The following is a 19,395-nucleotide window of genomic DNA, read 5'->3' as shown; positions in this document are numbered from 1 at the left end:
TTAACACAGTTCATACTTGGGACTTCAATTTAAAAATGGCAGCAAGTTGATTTTAGCCATGTGACGGCAGAATATGAATAAGAGAGGCCTTAAAAAAGGGGGAAAACCAATTTATCCATTTTGAAATGGCTGTAAACGAGGTAAAGCAGAGGTTAACGAGGCTCACACAAAGTACATTTCACACTCTTAATTGCGTGATAGTTTCTGTTCCGTTCGACTAAGAACCTTTTTATTTGTCCCACATGTAAAATATATCGGGAAAAAAAAAACCGCGGAGCCTATGGGGACGAGTGCCACTCGAGGAAATCCGGCACAATGGATAAAGCTGTGCATGTGAAAGGCAGGACTCACACTGAGGAGAGAGAAAGGGAAGATCATCTGACTCCACTCTAAGAAACAGTGTGTGATAGTCATCAGACGTTTTCAACGCTGCAGCTCGTGCTCTTCCGCACACCTAATTGTTACCAAAAAAATTGCAATCGCACTGTGCCAGTCGATTTGTGTGTGTGTGTGTGTGTGTGCCTTAACAGCAGCTCTGGAGTCGGTGCCAACATGGTCATACATTTCACTATGCATTTCACGCTGGGTTTAAACCTTGAAAGCACACGGATATGCTTCTATTTTTTCTTTTTTTTTTACTCTGTGTGTGTTTGAGTGTTTCTCAGCACAATGCTGCCTTTCTGTGAAGCTCCATGTGCATCACATGGTGACAGACTGGAGGCAGCACAATGCAACAATTTCAACATGACGACAGTCAGGAAGTGGCATTTTTTTGGCGATGTTCTTATCCAAGATGGTTCAAGAAGAGGGTGTTAATTTCAGCTGTGCAATACTGTAGTGGTGTTTAAATGTACACTCAGTAGCCACTTTATTAGGAACACAGGACCCAAAACTAAAAAAGTGGGCATATGTTGTATTTTCTACTTAACATACTAGTATGGCAATTCTACTCTGACCTCTGTCACTGATGAGGAATTTTTGCAAAAAATTACTGCTCCCTTTTCTTTCTTTTTTTGGACCATTCCCTGTGAACCAGTGTCTCAAACTTGCGGCCCATCACTTAATATCAACTTATCATGAGTTTAGAGCTGAAACGATGAATCAATTATTAATTTTTCATGAATAAAACAAGATCTATTATTGTTTTAGCGTCTTAAATGTGAATATTTTCATCGTTTCTTTGCTTCACATTACTAAGAAATCATTAAAACTCAACCATTTTTGGTTTGTGGACAAAACAAGACATTGGAGAACATCGTCATTTCCAGGTTTGACAAACACCAATCAAGGTTTTTTAACATTTTCTGAACCAAACGACTCATCGATTCATCGAGAAAATAATCATTAGTTGCAGCTCCAAATTATTTATTTTTGTATGTTTTTTATTACTATGTTAAATTTGCATCATAAATAGGTTTATATTGTCAAATGCTTGTCGTTCCATATCAAAAAAATCACTTTTAATGTGAAATTATTTGAAATGTCATATCATTCATAAATATTATTTCCATGTCTTTTTCTCAAAAAGTTGGGCTTTTTTGACTTCACCGGCCCCTTACTGACCACTCGATGGCCCCCAGAATCACCTTCCCTATCTAGAAAAAGGCCATTATACCAAATAAACTGGATGAAGATACATATATATGTAGAGACGTGAGTTAATAACTAACAATGTGGCCATTTTTGAATGATAGATAAGAGAAAGTGTGTTCCCAAGCCTCACTATAGTAACAAGTGATGCCACAGCCCCACAAGCCCAGGAAGCCCTTAGAGCTCCGTTGCTAAGCAACGCGCAAACTTTGAGAGGCAGAGACCTTAACAAACAGACGCAAACCTCCGCGACGGTGTGTAGTCCCTGTCCCTGACTTGTTCGCTTCCCTTTTTACCCCCACATTTTGTCACACCAAGTAACTACTATGTCCAAGACCCAGTTAAAGAAAAAGGAGTCGTCGTCCAGCAGCAGCAGAGTGTCTTTGTCCGGCAAACACGCAGCGTGAGTTTGGGGTTTGATTCAATGTTGTTGTTAATTAGCTTCAATTAGGAGCAGCTGTGGGTTAGCCGCTAGCGTTAGCTTATACCTTCAACATAAGGTAGCGTGCTGACACGTTTAGGTCACAACAACAGACAGACTACACGGCAAATATAACGCTGACTTTGAGAGAAGTAACCAAGGGCTTTGCTGTGTCTGGACAAAAAAAGGAAGTCAAGGACAACAGTGGTGAATGTTTTTGTGTCATTATTTTCAGAGCAGCGTCTCTTGTTGCCACTTCCTCTGAGAGTCTGGGAGGAGGAGGAGGTGGAGGAGGAGGAGGAGGTGTTTGGAGGAGCAAATCCCCCATTTGGCCTGAGTGGAACGATGCAGAAGTCAACAAGGAGAAATGGGACTCCAGTAAAGGAGCTAATTCTGTAAATCTTGAGTAGAAATTCGATTGCAATGGAATTCATTCTTGTTTTCTGTGCATTTATTAAAAAAAAACTAACAACCATTCACTTTATTTGCTTAATTGTGTCTTTAGCCTTTTTTTGAAGATCCTGAAGGAAAAATTTCTCTGCCTCCGTCTTTAAAAGTCCACTCCTGGAAACGTCCTTCAGAATTCATCGTTGACAAGGTAACTTTACTACTAGTATGTATTATGTATGTACGTGTATGTATGTATTTATATGTATATATGTGTATGTATACGTATGTGTATGTATACGTATACGTATGTGTATATATACGTATGTATGTATACGTATGTATATATATGTGTATGTATACGTATGTATATATATGTGTATGTATACGTATGTATATATATGTATATATATGTGTATGTATACGTATGTATATATATGTATATATATGTGTATGTATACGTATGTATATATATGTATATATATGTGTATGTATACGTATGTATATATATGTATATATATGTGTATGTATACGTATGTATATATATGTGTATGTATACGTATGTATATATATGTGTATGTATACGTATGTATATATATGTGTATGTATACGTATGTATATATATGTGTATGTATACGTGTGTGTATATATATGTGTATGTATACGTGTGTGTATATATACGTATGTATATATACGTATGTATATATACGTATGTATATATACGTATGTATATATACGTATGTATATATACGTATGTATGTATATTTACGTGTGTATATATACGTATGTATATTTACGTATGTATATATACGTATGTATGTATATTTACGTATGTGTATATACGTATGTATATTTACGTATGTGTATATACGTATGTATATATACGTATGTGTATATACGTATGTATATATACGTATGTGTATATACGTATGTATATATACGTATGTATATATACGTATGTGTGTATATATACGTGTGTATATATACGTGTGTATATATACGTATGTATATATATGTGTGTATATATATGTGTGTATATATACGTATGTATATATACGTGTGTATATATACGTGTGTATATATACGTGTGTATATATACGTGTGTATATATACGTGTGTATATATACGTGTGTATATATACGTGTGTATATATACGTATGTGTATATATACGTGTGTATATATACGTGTGTATATATACGTATGTGTATATATACGTATGTGTATATATACGTGTGTATATATACGTGTGTATATATACGTGTGTATATATACGTGTGTATATATACGTGTGTGTATATACGTATGTGTATATATACGTGTGTGTATATACGTATCTATATATACGTATGTGTATATATACGTATGTATATATACGTATATGTATATGTTTGTGTATTTATCCGTATGTATATATACGTATATGTATATATTTGTGTATATACGTATGTGTTTATACGTATGTGTGTATATACATATGTATACATATGTGTATATACGTGTGTATATACGTATGTATACATATGTGTATATACGTGTGTATATACGTATGTATACATGTGTATATACGTGTGTATATACGTATGTATACATGTGTATATACGTGTGTATATACGTATGTATACATGTGTATATACGTGTGTATATACGTATGTATACATGTGTATATACCTGTGTATATACGTATGTATACATGTGTATATACCTATATACACATGTATACACGCATACATACATATATATGTGTGTATATACAGTACATATACATATACATATATATATATATATATATATATATATATATATATATATATATATAGCTGCCCTAAATTAATTCTGTAATGGTCAATACACCAGTATGTAGAAGCTGTCTAAGTGAAATTATATTTAATTATCAAATGTACTGTTTAAAAAAAAAAAAAAAATTGTATAATAGTATTTAAAAAAAAAAGTGAAGCCGTTATATTTATACATTCATTTCTGATTTCTCACATAAGCCCACCGAGCCAGCTCAAATTTGGGTAAATAACAATAACATTTTTGTAGACAAAGGTATTAAAAGTCTGCTTTGTCTTTTAAAAACTAAAGGGCTCATCTACTAATTAGTTTAACAGACGGGTTAATTAAAGAAATCTGATTGTTGCAGCTATTGCATATATTAATAAAAAAGTGCAATTTTTTTGCCACGGTGTGAAATGTAGTTAAGTAAAGCTGCTCTCCAGTCACCTCCAGGGAAATTTTTATTGCATCACTCCACTTTTCTGTTACCCCTCTCGTGCTGTGCACTGTTTAGCAATTACCGCAAGCTTCCTGCTCCATGAATTAGTCCTTGCCAGGTCATGCGCCGACTTTCACTCAATATGTCAAAAGCCTTTTATTAATTTTCGTACACGATGAACACGGGCTAATCATAAAAGCAATCAGCTGTGCAAATGTAGGCAGCAGCTCCTCTGCGGCGCTTCCTCTGAAACCGGTCTTTTCCGGTCGGTATTTGCAAACCTGGAGGAGTTTTGGCTCACACTTTATTTAACGACGGAAGGAAAACACGTCCTCTTATGACCCATAGTTGATCTCTCGCCATCACCTGATTAATTAATTCATATTCAAATGAATAACATGATACAGCCTATTAACTTGGTGGTGGAAATTTAATCACAGTCTGGGTGAGGGTTAAACCATTAAATGAGTCGCATGTTAATGTCTGATTTAGAATTGTATTTGTATTTTCATTTCTGATAAGTACACAGTGAAAATAATCTATATTCAGAATGTTTGTTTGGTCTTTTTTTTAGCAACCCGTCATCGTTGAAAATCAAACGTCATTCAACCTGATCTCCCCGAACCATCATCTCATTTGCAGTGAGGTTAGTTCTCTAATGAATGATCACTGATTTGACTGGACGGTATAAGCCAATACATTGACAGTGTAATTCAAACAGTGTGACATGTGAGTGGCAGAAATGAATTAGACTCCAGTATTGTATTGCCCTATTGATTTTTGTGGAAGACGGATCAGAGAATTGACGCGTGATTTACCTCCTCCTCCCTTTTCTTTTCCCTCCGTCTTTGATCCAGTTGATGAGGTGGATGATCAGTGAAATCTGTATCGTGTGGACGACTGAACAAGACGGTTTGAAACCTTGGGAGCATATCTACTCGCTGTGTAAGGTGGCGAAAGGTCACGCGCCACTCTACAACAACTATGGGAAATACGTCGTCAAGCTCTACTGGATGGTAATTCTGACAGACGCACACATTCACACACGATCACCTGAGCCGAATAAGGAAATCTTACGTCTTAAAGAGGAAGTAGTTGTGTCACAATGCCTCTTTGTTCATCGCACTTCTCTTCTAGTGGCTCACTTGAGGCAATGAATGACATAAACCCGCGTTGCATTGTGCAGCAGACTTCATGGGATCCAGTAGATCAAAGGGTAATGGGGATGGACTGAGGGTTGCAGGGGTAAGGGATGAGAAAGCCTGATTCACTCAGAGCTCAAATCAATCAGTCTCACTGCTGTGCCAAAAGTGGCCTGGCTCCATCCAATGGCTGATGAATAGATATGGCTTAGCAGGGAGTGAGCGGCTTCCCAGAGAGCGGGGCTCAAGTTAGATATCGAAGCGCACTAAATCCATGACAGCAGGCGCAACCCTTGAAGGGCTAAATTCATCGCAGTGACATCCATATCACTTATTATTAAGTTCAAGAAATGTTTGGCTCCAAATGAAGGCCCTCTCACTGCTTTTGGATAAAGCTTAAACAGCGAGCGTTTGCTCGTGGACACTACATCTCCCTGAAAGTGAACTTCCTTTTGCGCCACGATTTGGGTCAGCTAAAGCTGTAAAGTAAAAATAGACGCAGCTAAAATTGATGGTGTTCTGTCACACCATGACTCTTCGCCTTGACAAACAAGCATGACACAGTTGTAGGCAGCAGTCCCCGTGCCAACCGGAGCACATTAACAGATGGTTGTTGAGATGGCGTTAAGCACCCAGCCCCCAACTCACGGTCTCGTTTCCTCGCCTGTTTCGCTCATAGGCTTCTTGATTTCTCCGCAGCTTGTCTGATCCTTAATTGTTCTTCATCTAGCCACTGTTAATATGCATACCATTCTCATTCTGCACCATCCTAAAACCCGACCATCTCTGCATTCTTCTTTTTCTTGGTTTCTCCTCCAACTTGCCCTTCTGCACTGTTTTACCACCATCTGCGATCACGTCAAGCCTTTCCTCAGGGCGACGGTTTGACAAGGAATTGGAAAAGGGAGCAAGAAAAAGGGGAGTGCTCTCCTAGAAAATGGAGACGCAGCTGTGAACAGTCAGTCAGATTATCACCTGCTTTCGCTGCGTTTTCCCTCCTCGTCAGTGTGAAACTCATCTCGACGTCCAGTAACCAGACTGTGACACCACAGCCAGCGTGTAACGTTCTCTGACAGTGCACGAGATTCAAGCATTAGAGGCTAATGCCGGGAGAAACATGGAATATAAATAATACAGTATAATCCAACGATATCAGAGTTTGTGATGAGGTTCATACTATATAATTCCTTACTGATGTTCAGACTCACACTTTGAGCAGACTTTGAAAATACATCCATTATCTGCCGCTTTGTCCTCCACTGGAGGGTCGTGGGGGGTGCTGTGCCTAGCTCAGCTGACATAGGGCGATAGGCGGGGTACGCCCTGGACAGCTCGCCAGTCCATCACAGGGACACATATAGAGACAAACAACTCTCACACCTACGGTCAATTTAGAGTGACCAATTCACCTAATCCCCAAAAATGTTTTTGGACTGTGGGAGGAAGCTGGAGAACCCAGAGAAAACCCATGCACACACAGGGAGAACATGCAAACTCCATGCAGAAAGGCCCTTGTTCTAACCGGGGCTTAAACTTGGGGGACCCGGGACTTCTTGCTGCAAAGGCAAGAGCGCTAACCACTACACTAACCATGGGCCCAACTTGGAAAATTATTCTGAAATTTTTTTATTATTTAATATTACTGCTGCAGTAGATCTGTTGGACTCGTTTCAGTTGACAGTTGACAGTTGATTTTCAGCTCCGATGGATCGTTTAATCGAAGAAGTGAAACTTCAGACAAGCTCCTGCGTTCTCATGGATGAACAATGGATGAAAACATGTGAAAAAAGGTGGTGTTAAAGGAAGTGGTACACTTTTATGAATGTTGTAGCCAGCTGCAGCCAGTTCATAGCTACAGTATGTACACATGTACCATATTGCCATAAGAGTGATTAAATCTCAGTAGAAATAATGTGTTTCTTCCTATCACCACTCCTTTGTGATGCATCAGTTCCTGTTCCCGTCTTCGGTTCTTTCAGGGTTGTTGGAGGAAGATAATAGTGGACGACTACATGCCATTTGATGAAGAAAATAACCTCCTCCTCCCTGCCTCCACCTGTCAGACAGAGCTGTGGCCAATGTTATTGGCTAAGGCTCTCATTAAAGTGGCCAACACAAAGTAAGTTACTATACACTACTTTTCTCTAAGCAGAGTTAGGAAATCAATAAGCGGGTTAAAGAGTTAAAGACTTAACCCTAATCCACACTACACTCCCGTTATGCAGCATGGCTGTAGTACATATTTGTTCAAATTCATTACACAATATAATGGTACTTTTGTCTGATTTTATGTTCTTTTATTTTACCCTTTGTGCGTCTGTTCCTTCTGATCTTTATCAAAGACATGAATAGGGCTCATTTAAATACATGTAAAATCACTGTGTTTCAAAATATACAAAATATTTAATGCTGAAATGTTCTATGCATTACGACTCCCCCCCCCCCCCCCATTGTCTAGTAATTTACATACATTTCAATACATTTCTAATTGAAAGTGACGACACATTCAAGCTCACATACTGTACACACACGGTGTGTATTTCGCTGACTTGGCACAACCTTCACCTGACCTCAGCGACTTTAGTGATTGACGGACGGTGTGCATGTCTGCGATGGGGCGACGCGGCGTGTTTAAAGGTGACTGTTTCAGTGTCTGAAGCAAGTCAAAGCATTAATGTTTCATCCAGTACAGGAAACACGGTAGCCTCTCTCTTCATCAATCATTCATAATCCATTGTAAAAGTAAGTAACTAAGACAAAAACTTTGCCCAGGTGCTTGCTGGCTCTTTTATAGAAAGCGTCACCCTTTTTTAATAAAAAAGCTGAATATGTGGTGCTACGTCACTTCTTCTTCTTCTTTTTCTTTTTTTTAAGTGGTTATGGCTTGTGTGACATTACCAGTCAAGTTCTATTGATTTCATTTCCTCTTTGTCCCGACTGTGGACTGCACGGGTTAGCCACAAAGTCCCCGAGAGGACCAATAAAAGCAGCTGCAGCCAACTGTTTCCACTAAAAGCCAGCTGCAAATGATAAACTCACACTTCCCTCAATTAGATAGAGAGCTTTAAAAAATCATAATGGCCATTTATAAAGTTAATGCAAGCAAAATGGAGCACAAGTAAATCTGTATTATGGACATTGTAGTTATGTACTACTGTTTACTCGATGACTCAGAATTTAATACCTTAAGGTTTGAGAGGTGTCATCTTTATGTTTAAGTGACCAAAAAAGAAAAAAACACAGCCCTTTTACCTTTTTTTTGGGAAGGTTAGGTGAAGCCTCTTTTTGTTGTTAGTTGTTGGGGGATTTAATGGCGTCTAATTGGTCACTTTTTCTTTCAGTGCAGTGTCAGACAGCTGTGGAGAAATGGGTGACTTCACTTTCATCCACACCCTCACGGGCTGGATCCCAGAAATCAGGCCCGTAAAGTAAGCTTCTCATCAGTCCACTCTGCTTGGTCTCAGTTTACATTTAATTTCTCCATCTTTAAGAAGATAAAAAAAAAAAAGTGAGCCGGAGTCTATTTGTCTGCAACAGCACGGGAAGCCACGCTTTGGGAGAAAATGACTGAGGCCTAAAATGGAAACAAGGAGATGTAGTGCATAATATATATATGATAAAAGGTGGAGGGTTTCAGGGGTAGGCGCTGTGCAGTGGCAAAATCCCAGCTTGTCAGTGATGGAACTTTAATGGGGCAACAATACGTTGCAGTGGAAATGCTGAACCTTATTCTCTGTAGCTGCTCTCAGTGAGTCGCCTGGGGGAATCTATCAACACGTACGTACAGACGGACGTCGAGCATGACTTGTTGTTCCAGTTTATTTGTGATATATGGGGGATGTAGTGCACGTACCCATGGACACATTCATACTGCAGGTTTTATTCACATCATCTACTACTGAAATAACAAAAAGGGCTGTTCTACCAATAGGAAAAAGAATCTATCTGCTGACTGACATTCAGAATCAAGAACAAATTAATAAAGTTCTATCTAGATTTTGGGGTTTTTGGAAATCAACTCTTCCTTTAAAATGATAAAGTGATGTCTTTTAAACAGGGCAATGTGACTCTACATTTCACTTACTAATCATAATGTGAGGATGACGCCTACTGTGTGTGGTACACTAACCTCAGACAGCCGCACACAGTATAACTGAATGTGTCGAGGTGGCAAAGAACGCAGAGAGACAACAGCGAGATTCTCTTTGTCTTTAGCTTCACACTTGGTTTTGTCAACATTTTGTTTTGTATCACTGGAAATGTCATCGAAAGGTTGTGATAATGTGAAGAGAAGCAAGAGACAATGCAGGCATTACGAATGCAAGGGTTTCCATTTGTCATGGTGTCGCAAGTGTTTTAAGCTTTACAGCAGACATGAGAGCTTTTGCATAGGACAAGTTAAAATACATGGACATTTACAAATCACAACCCATAACCAACTGTATCCTCTTTGACTTCCTCGCAGGGCTGTAGATCTTGGAGAAATCTGGGATTTCCTACAAGACACCGTTCCCATATTTACACACCTGGATACGAGTTTGCCTGAGACAAAGCCGCAGACTGAAGATCCAGCCTCGGGAAGAGACTCCAGCAAGAGCCAGTATCCTGAGCAAGAGAAAAGTAAAGAGTCTGTCTGTGACACACACACAAACAAACACACACCTGCAAACATGCATGTCAATTACACACTCTGCCTCCACATGGAATTGAGTGAGTCAGTTGAATCAATCATCCATTCGATTGTGATCTTCTGTATGCACAGTGTGTCTATTGCTTCAGTGTGTTCATTTCTTTATGAACACATTCTGTGTGTGGTTGTACATCTATAAGATACTATTTAGTTGCAGTGTGCGATCTCTGTTTTGCTCCCTCTGCATCCATAATTCAACTAGTTTAGAGAATGATAATGAATATTTCATTGTTTGACACAGACTCATCAATGATTTCATTTTGAAAAATTATAATAACCCTAAACGCACATTTATAGTATTTATTGCAAATGTTGTTGACTTTATAACAGAAAAGACTCCACAACATAAGTAACCGTCAAGTAATATCCCAAAATATGCAATTTCTGCTGCTTCTTTCCTGTCATCTGAGGCATCACTTACTGTTTTCCTAAGCTCATGTATTATGAAGTGCAGGAAGGGTTAATGTGTGTATGTGGACTATAAATAAACCAGCAGAGGGAGCAGGGTGAATTATTTGGTGTTCCCTGAGGCCAGAGGGGCCTTTCAAGGTCATCGGAATTTAAGGTTAAGGAAATAATATGGAAAGAAAATGACTTTTGGTGTCAAAACTCCCAGAGCCACAATATGACATGTTGTTATGAAAATGCTGCAGTATAAATTCCATTCCATTCCACATTCCTCCTCCTGCCTTCTTCATCTTCACTGACGATCTGTTTTGTTGCATTGCTGCCGTCTTCTGGACTCAATCATCGTGTACTGCTTCATCCATTACGTCAACATAATTTATTGGCATGCATGCACACAAGTGGTACTACCTCACAAATTCATTCATCTTTTTTTTTTTTTTTTTAGGAAATGCATTGCATGGTGCTTATACACACACACCCATACATTCAATCACAGAAAATACTCGCTTTCCCTCACACTCTCTCTCCATGCTCAATATTATATGCCACTGAAATGGATTTGTTGAAATGCACAAATCACTATACCGTGTGAGAACCAATTCTCTGTTCAATTCTTAATGTGCAGCCTTTATATTAGTCTGACAGTGCGTCATGCATCTTTCTTGCACCAAGGTCTTTTAAATTGATTTTCCGTGTCTCCTGGCCCACGTGTCTCTTATACATTACGCCACGGAATGCACAACGGGAGGCAGGACCATCTATAGATAACCCAGATACTCGCTTTGTTTTATTTCTACCTTTTTATAAAACCAGTAGTGCTTTTACTCCTCTATAGACTCAGGTAGGTCTTAAAGTGTAATTTCAGTCCATCACTATACGGTTATCCTTGTCTTTTTTTGGTGATTTTGCATGTACCTATTGGGTTAACATGTGATTTTAATAATTAGATGACTTCATGTGTGTGTTTCTCAGGTACCATGGAGGTCGTGGTGTGTGTCAGCTACTACCCTTTTCATCCACGGGACAGTTCCTTTGGCTTTGGCTATAAGGTGCGTCTTTGCACAAGTCGTCTCATCTTAAATTACACATTTACTGTAAACACTTTTTTTTTCCTATGATGTGAAACATTTTACCCCATGAAAAACGTGCACTGCAGTTAGAGCTATTAGACCGATCTGGTCCAGAATACATGCAATCCAATCCAACTTAATTTATAAAGCACTTTAAAAACAACAACAGCTTAAACAAGGTGCTGTACTTCAGAGATAAATAAATACAACAAATAAAACGTGATCTAATAGACCTAAGAGCAAACCGTAAAATAGTGTAGAAAATATAAAAACAACACAAATAAACAGGTCATACAATAAAGATACATAAGATGCATCATAGACCTTATCATTAGCTTAAGTTGTTTTTTGTATTTTAATATAAAAAAGGTTTTTGTATTTACATATTGCACATTGTACATAATGGTTGAATCACAATAGGTCTACTTTAGATACTTAAAATATCTAGTGCTTCCAGCACATCTGTTATTTAACACAACAATGCTGGAAATGTACTGAAGCCATAGCAGTGGGTGGTAAAGTTGAAACACAACAATGCTTGTGATCTGGGGGGCATGTTGTGTTCTATTTGGATGCTTTGCCTCGACAGGCTTCACTGTATTTATTATTTACGCCAATGCTAAACCTTATTGATGGACAGTTTCCAGGGTTTTCTGCTGTCGCTGTTGTAATTAAGACCTAAACAGTGACTTCCTGTAATGTGCATTTATTTCTGTGCCCGTTTGCTCCATCGTAGGCCAATTCCTCAGAGGTGCTGCGACAGTACGGTCTCTCATTGCTGTACAGCCACATCGCATTGTTGACGAGAACCCGATCATGTCCGCTAGAGGCACCACCCCAACCTCCGCCTGTGCCCCAATGGAAGCTCATTCGCCCGCGCAAGGAGACCGTGATCACGGATGAACCACGGAGTAAGTGAGAGACAGGGAAACAACACGGACTCATTTTTAGAGGAAAAGGTGACGAAGGGGAAACCAGGAGGTGGACGCAGGGGAGAAAATCAAACACACGGCACAGATTATGTGATGGAGTGTAGGCGAATGTCATAAATAAATATGACTAGGAAGGAAAGTGAGTGCTAATGCAGGAGATTTTGGAATCCACAGTACAGAAAGCAAACAGTAGCATAGGCAGAAATGAAAAAAAAAAAAGAGGGTGAATAATAGGTACAATACGGTATTGTGAATAGCTGCTGGATCAGGCATATCTGACATCAGCTGATCTCTGAGTGCAAAACAAGAGAATGCAGTAAAACGAGTGAGAGCGTGAAAAAGCATTGCTGGCATGATGGATGAGGATTTTTTCCTTTTTTTCCTTTTCTCTTTTTTTGCAGAGCTTCCTTTGTCAAAACCAGAGCAGTTCATTGAGGTTGCCAGCCCTTTTCTCTCCTACTGCATCGGGAGCAGCGTTGGATCGATCCCAGAGCTGTGTGTACACTGAGATGATGTAAAAGCTGAAGAATTAAAAGAACTGTATCTTTTCTGCCTTCCTATTCTACTGCTCATTTAGCCGTTAAGTAACCCGTGCTCTGACCTCGCTGTGGAGAGAACATCCTCTCCTGCTCTGCCTTCCACAGGGCAATGACATACATGACAGTTCAGAGCAGCGTTATTGTTGAAATGCTGCTCTGGTGTCATGCGATGTCTGTGATGTGGCATGTGTGACTCATTTGTAGGTGATATAGCATTATTGCTTAAAGGATTCTACCATGAGATGAGGTGCATGTGTGGCACGATGATGATGATGATACAGTGTGATGCATGTCCTGTTTGGCATGAATATGTGTGTCTTTGTGTGTCAGCGAGGCCAAACCGAGTGCTCAGAAGCGTTCCAACGGATCCCCTCTGGTGTCCATCACTGAGAAAGAGGAGACTGATTGCAGAGAAGGCCAGGAGCCTGCTGCAGCTGAACCCACCAATGAGTCTGCAAACGGCACTGATGAAATAAAGGTACATAGAAGGACTCCCTGCTGGACATAAGGTTGATTTATACATCCGGTGTGAGTATAGCAAAACAGTATAGATCCTTAATTAATTGTGGTTAACCCAAACTATTTCTTTAATAGCTTTTAGGATATGTGAATTCACTGCAACATTTGTCTAAAGATGGTATCAGCTTCTTCTTTTTTTTGTCACCCTACTCCCGTCACAAGTAAGCAGTTGAAGGCTCTGTGTGTTACTGAAAACAAGGCTGCCATCCCCCAGTCTCAAAGTCACTTCTGTTGTTTCGCTGCCACTGACCAGGGGCACATCTGCACTAAAGAGAAAACCAGTGATGGAGGGGGGGAGATGAGATAGGGGTGGTGGTGGTTCAGAGCAGCAGTGGAAAGACAGAGACAAAGATAGAAGCAAAAGAGAGTGGACTAAAGGGAGTTTGGGGAGCAACTGTGGCAAATCAGAGAAGAGAGGGACTGAGGGAAAAAAAGGGAAAGAACGTGACAGTTGGAGAGGGAGAGATGAAAGCGGAACAAGAGATGGAGATATGGGAAAAGAGAGAATCTCTGATGTGTGTTGGTGTTGAACAGGACGTTTGGGTTTCGTATAGAGAGAGAGGTCGGTTGGTGCTCTGATGAAAAAAGAAGTGCAATTAGATGGTGAGCCATCAGTGTCTGCATCTCCAGGGGGGTTCATTATTACACTTCATCCCTGGCTTACAGTGGAAAAAATAGAGTTCATATTCATCGCTCTCTTGTGTAAGTGTGACCAGTTATAGAGCGGTTAGGCTCGGGCGATGTGAGCATGCTGATTTCATGTGCGAGCATGCGCTCTTGACGACCGGTTTGTATGCAAGTGTGTCACAGTTTAACTGATGCACATGTAGTTTATACTGTGTTGAGTCTTTTCTTCCTCTGTTTCATTCAGTGCTGGCAAACAGACTCTGTGTCTACCTCCATAGAAATGGAAGGGGAAAAAAAAGGTGGTGTCACATGATCTCGCTAATACCCTCCACAATCAACTCGCTCAACTACAACTTGGGTTTTAAATTTTTGGATCCTTGAGCATGTGTGTAGTTTTAGTCTCTGATATGCTTGGAATGTGGTAATTCACTAAAGCCCCCTCAAACTAAAGATTCTTCACTTGTGCTATAGAGAACCACATTTCCCCTAAGTTCAGTTTAGGCTGTGAGATCAATGGCTTGTCTTGTGCCTTTGAATTGAGAAAGGACACTTTTTTCTTTCTTGCATGAACTGGGATACACATAAAATATTCAATATGGAGAGTCATTTGAAGAGCAAAGACTTAACTCTGCCTGTGTTAAAATAAAGCCTCTGTTGGGGTTTATTTCTGGACCCGGCTGCAGATGAACACATGAGGAGAAATGGGTGCAGTAAAAATACTTTGTAATTAAAGAAAGCCATTTTTACAGTACTGACAAGATGGTAAGAAAGATAACACCGATTTCATCCGTAATGACATTGTGGTGTGTGGTTTTAAAACACCCACCCATCATCTCATGACTGAAGAGAAGAAAACAATGCTTCCTCTGAAAAGCAGCTGCTTGTGTGTGTACACGGTTAAAAGAAGAATCCTAATAGAATAGAAAGAGGTAACATTTATGCTCTCTTGTGATCCCATACAGGTCACACACACACACCGCATATACGTTTCTGTTGCACAAAAGTATTGCTGTGCTGGTGGTTAGGAGGTCAAGTGTGCCTCCTCATCACAATGCCTCTTTCCGTCTGGGTCTCCGAGTACTTATTCAAATAAGTGGTGACTCAGACACACAAACACTGACTCATTGGAGAGCCTTGGCAGGGTTTGCTTTGAAGTTACACAGCACAAAACCATAGTTCTTATTCAGAGTTTCGTTAACTATTTGATATTTCAAATTTCCTTTCCATTGTTTAAAAGAAACAGAAGAAAGTGTAGCTTGTGATATAGGTGTACCAAGTTTCTCGTACTTAATGTCCTGCCACACTCGTACAGAACAAAAGTATATGTGATAAGGACTCGTTATTCGCTATATTTCTTGATAGTGTTGGGCAGACAGGAATTGAATCCGAGCTGAGTGTTTTAAATAACGTTGCCAAACAACATAACACCTCCTCATCTCTCACTGTTAGTGGAAGCAGTTCGGAGCTGGTAATTCCTTGGTGGTGGTTTCAGCAGAGGAGGAGCAGCCCTTGTCACATTAAACCGTACCTCATGTCCTTTGCTGTTCAGCAAAAATGGCGTAACACCACAGCTGGCGTGGAATCACTGGGTGGGGGGAGAGAGGCATATCTCTGGCAGAGTTACTCAGTACCTCACTTTTAATGCTTTTCTCTGTCCCTCTCTCTCTGTCTGTCCCCCTAGGTTACTGCAGAGGACAGGAAGAAGGACGATGATGACATCTCCAGTGGTAAAAAGAAAAAAAGCTGCTCCTGTGCAATGCCGGTCGCCTCATCTATACTAAATGAATGTGCGCCATATCTGCACACAAGATTACTTTTACCTGAGGTCAAAGTTTTACCGTATGTGGAAGATGCTAATTAATTTAGGTTTATTTTAAATGATGAATGCAGTGAGGCCTGCGTTATTGACTTGAGCAGCATCTGCGCAGCATCGTCCAATTAATGTGTTTAGAGGAATTTGCATCTTTCTCCTCCACACCCTTGATGTTTTCTCTCCACGACTCTATCAGTTGGCCAAGACACTTTGAAGATGATGGGACTGAAATTATGCCTTATGACAACCGGCCAATTCCCTGCCTTCTCTGTGCTCCCATTTAGTTGCTTAGTAACACCTGCAGTTTGAGTGAGCAGACCACCATTGCTCAGCAGCAGAGACTCTGGCCCTTTCTGCCTCAGCTTTGTAATCAGACTCTCACTTTGAGTCCAGCTCGGGGGCAGAGCAATTGTGTATATATATATTTATGTGAGTTTGTGTGTGTGTGTTTTTGGGTGGAGTGAGTGTCTGCGTGCATATGTCTATGACTTTGCTCTGCATGCATCGAGCTGGTGGGAGTCAGTGAGTGGGAGTTTGGATGTGCATGTGCGCTTACACTATGCCATTACGTGGGAGTGTGGCCAATTCCACTCACTGTGTTTAAGATAATAATTTGAGTCTAGGATAACATGCAGTGAGTCACAAGAGGAAAAAGGCATTTTGTTACTCGGAGCATTTTGAAATGGAGGATTTCACAGGCGATTTCTGTATCCATTTTGTAATGAAAAGAAGCGTTTGAATCGGATGCTCCTACTTAATAAGAACATATTTTTCCCTTTTTATTGAGTTGCTGGACATTTCTATTACCAATGAATGATTGTGTATTTATTATTCAACTCTAGATGCACTGACATCTGCAACAGTGGAGCCTGTCACTGAGGAAACCTCAGTTCCTGTTGAACCTTTATTACAGAAGACCTGGGTAGAGCTGGATGACTTCGCTAAATGTTTTCAGTGAGACGAACGCACTTTTGCCACTAAAATGAACGACAAAACCGTCAAATATTATTGTTGAGTAAGTAGAATTTATTTCTGTTTGCATTGAAGGACTCTGGTGGTGTTCCATAAACCACAAGTCTACCCACATCACAGCCATACATCTCATGTTAAGGTACGGTTTGCATCACAAAACTACCTTTTCTGAGTTTTGCATCTATTCGATCGCAGCGTTGTATGCATTGAGTTAATATTGCTATTTACGTCGCTGTTATCTGCAGAGCACTGTGTCCAAAACTGCAGCAAGCAGCAGCAGCAGCAGCATAGGATCGTCTACCCACTCTCTTAGCGTCGGATCCCTCCATGTGATATCTGCTGTTGCAAACCCTGAAGTATACACATTAACACACTCGCACTCTGTGCGCACATTTCTTCTTCCTCTCTTTAAATAATACTAAGTGACCATTTAACCATCACTTCTCCATATGGCTTTCTGGTTTCTCGCTCTCTCCCTCTAAATACCATACTTTGTGTTTATTTGTATTTTTTGTCCAAGTGTCCAGAGGTGAGAGGCACTTATTACCTGTGTTTGGACAGCGTGCAGCCTTCCCAGATCCTCATAAGCTTCTCAGTTCTGCTTATCTGGGGAGATATGGCTGAAGAGAGTAAGGTTTTCTGCACACACACACAGAACAGTCAAATTTTTAGTTTTAGTATGCACAAACCATATCCTCATCTTATCTTTTGTAAATATTCATAGAACTGTTTTGAATTTTAAATCCAGTCATCCGTTTTGATATATGATTATCATGTGTGACCAGTAACACCTTCTCTTTTTTTCTTCTTTTTTTTTTTTTTTCACTTCCCATGACAACACTGCTCAGAAAAGGAAATATCAGCAGCTTGTAGGTCTGCAGTTCTCACAGCACAGCCACACTCCTGGAAGAGTGTGCGTTCTCAGCTACCTGTTCTCACCATCAAGACCAGGTCCTCCAAGGCAGCCATGCTTAGTTTACCTCCAGGGTAGGAGAGCATTGTTTAATACTACTTCTACTCTTCTACCCTCCAAAGTCAAGTTTTTCTGTCATTATAGTTGTAGTAATAGTGATTAAAACTGTAATCCTAGTCACACTCTGTGTACACACTGAGTCAGAATGAAAAAGGATACACATGTCTTGGCACTCTCTTTCTTTTAGAAGGATAGAAATACTACTTCACCCATTTCACTGTCGTAAATGTATGCAGCTATACTGAGATCACTTGAGGCCACTATCAAGTGAGCAGAAGGTATCTGTCTACCTCAGATGCTCTATAAAAAAAAAAAGCAGTAAAAAAGCAACTGTCCTAGTCTCTATTAATGGCTGCTTCTTGGCCTAGAAGCAGAGGGCCTAGTTTTTGGGGTCAGGTGCAGGTATGCAGCAGTGCAATTACCACTGAGCCGTAATCACATGCACTCGCTGCTTATCGTGCCCATATGCCATATAGAGGACTCTCTGAGAGATAATAGCTGATAATGCTGTTAGGCTGCAATAATTTTTAAACACTTCCCACTCCTTCTGTGCTCCTGTGAGCCCAACTGTATGTGGAATACCATGTTCCCTCTCTTTTATTCTTTATTTGAACACGTTCTTTCCCATGTTAATAATTGAATGTTATAGAGATTTTTGTCTTTTTAACAGCCTAACACTGAAACTACTGTTGTAAACACTGAATAGTGGATTATGTGTGCCTGTTTTCATAATACTACCCCCTCTTCTGCAGGCGCCATGTGTTGTCCTTCCACACAAAGGCAGCGCTGGGCTACCACGTCCACCTGTGCAGCAAGACACCGTTCATTTTTGGGGATGAAGAAACCGTTATGTCACAGCTTACCAAGGTAACCAGGGCCTATATTTATCTGTTAACTGTAATTCATTTAGCGTTCCAGAGGAAATGCATTCATTACATTTAAAAACATAGGGTATATGGGTAGGAGCTACTCTCACATAGTCCAAACTGTTGGTTTGTTGTCCTAGTATTTAGAATAGAATATAACTTTTAATTTATGTCCATCACAGTCCAGTACAATCACATACATGTATAGGAAATGTCTCAATCCTGGTGCG

General features: G+C 40.0%; 1 protein-coding gene across 1 annotated transcript in view; it reads left to right on the top strand.

The window, feature by feature from the left end:
* Positions 1 to 1,916: 1,916 nt before the first annotated feature.
* Positions 1,917 to 19,395, top strand: part of adgb (androglobin) — a gene marked incomplete at both ends in the record, with an annotated part of 30,349 nt that continues 12,870 nt past the window's right edge. The window contains 18 exons of the mRNA XM_083898562.1: positions 1,917 to 1,993; positions 2,247 to 2,406; positions 2,517 to 2,609; positions 5,189 to 5,260; positions 5,472 to 5,630; positions 7,736 to 7,875; positions 9,098 to 9,184; positions 10,222 to 10,376; positions 11,827 to 11,903; positions 12,661 to 12,835; positions 13,258 to 13,351; positions 13,726 to 13,873; positions 16,223 to 16,268; positions 17,197 to 17,276; positions 17,572 to 17,682; positions 17,847 to 17,955; positions 18,175 to 18,313; positions 19,052 to 19,166. Of these exons, the coding sequence (XP_083754688.1) occupies positions 1,917 to 1,993; positions 2,247 to 2,406; positions 2,517 to 2,609; positions 5,189 to 5,260; positions 5,472 to 5,630; positions 7,736 to 7,875; positions 9,098 to 9,184; positions 10,222 to 10,376; positions 11,827 to 11,903; positions 12,661 to 12,835; positions 13,258 to 13,351; positions 13,726 to 13,873; positions 16,223 to 16,268; positions 17,197 to 17,276; positions 17,572 to 17,682; positions 17,847 to 17,955; positions 18,175 to 18,313; positions 19,052 to 19,166 (2,037 nt within the window). The remainder of the gene's footprint in view (positions 1,994 to 2,246; positions 2,407 to 2,516; positions 2,610 to 5,188; positions 5,261 to 5,471; positions 5,631 to 7,735; positions 7,876 to 9,097; positions 9,185 to 10,221; positions 10,377 to 11,826; positions 11,904 to 12,660; positions 12,836 to 13,257; positions 13,352 to 13,725; positions 13,874 to 16,222; positions 16,269 to 17,196; positions 17,277 to 17,571; positions 17,683 to 17,846; positions 17,956 to 18,174; positions 18,314 to 19,051; positions 19,167 to 19,395) is intronic.

The sequence above is a fragment of the Microchirus variegatus genome, assembly GCF_963457635.1.
Source record: "Microchirus variegatus genome assembly, chromosome: 12".
Taxonomy (NCBI): Eukaryota; Metazoa; Chordata; class Actinopteri; order Pleuronectiformes; family Soleidae; genus Microchirus; species Microchirus variegatus.
The sequence above is the reverse complement of the archived record's forward strand: the minus strand, read 5'-3'. Positions and strand labels throughout refer to the sequence as shown.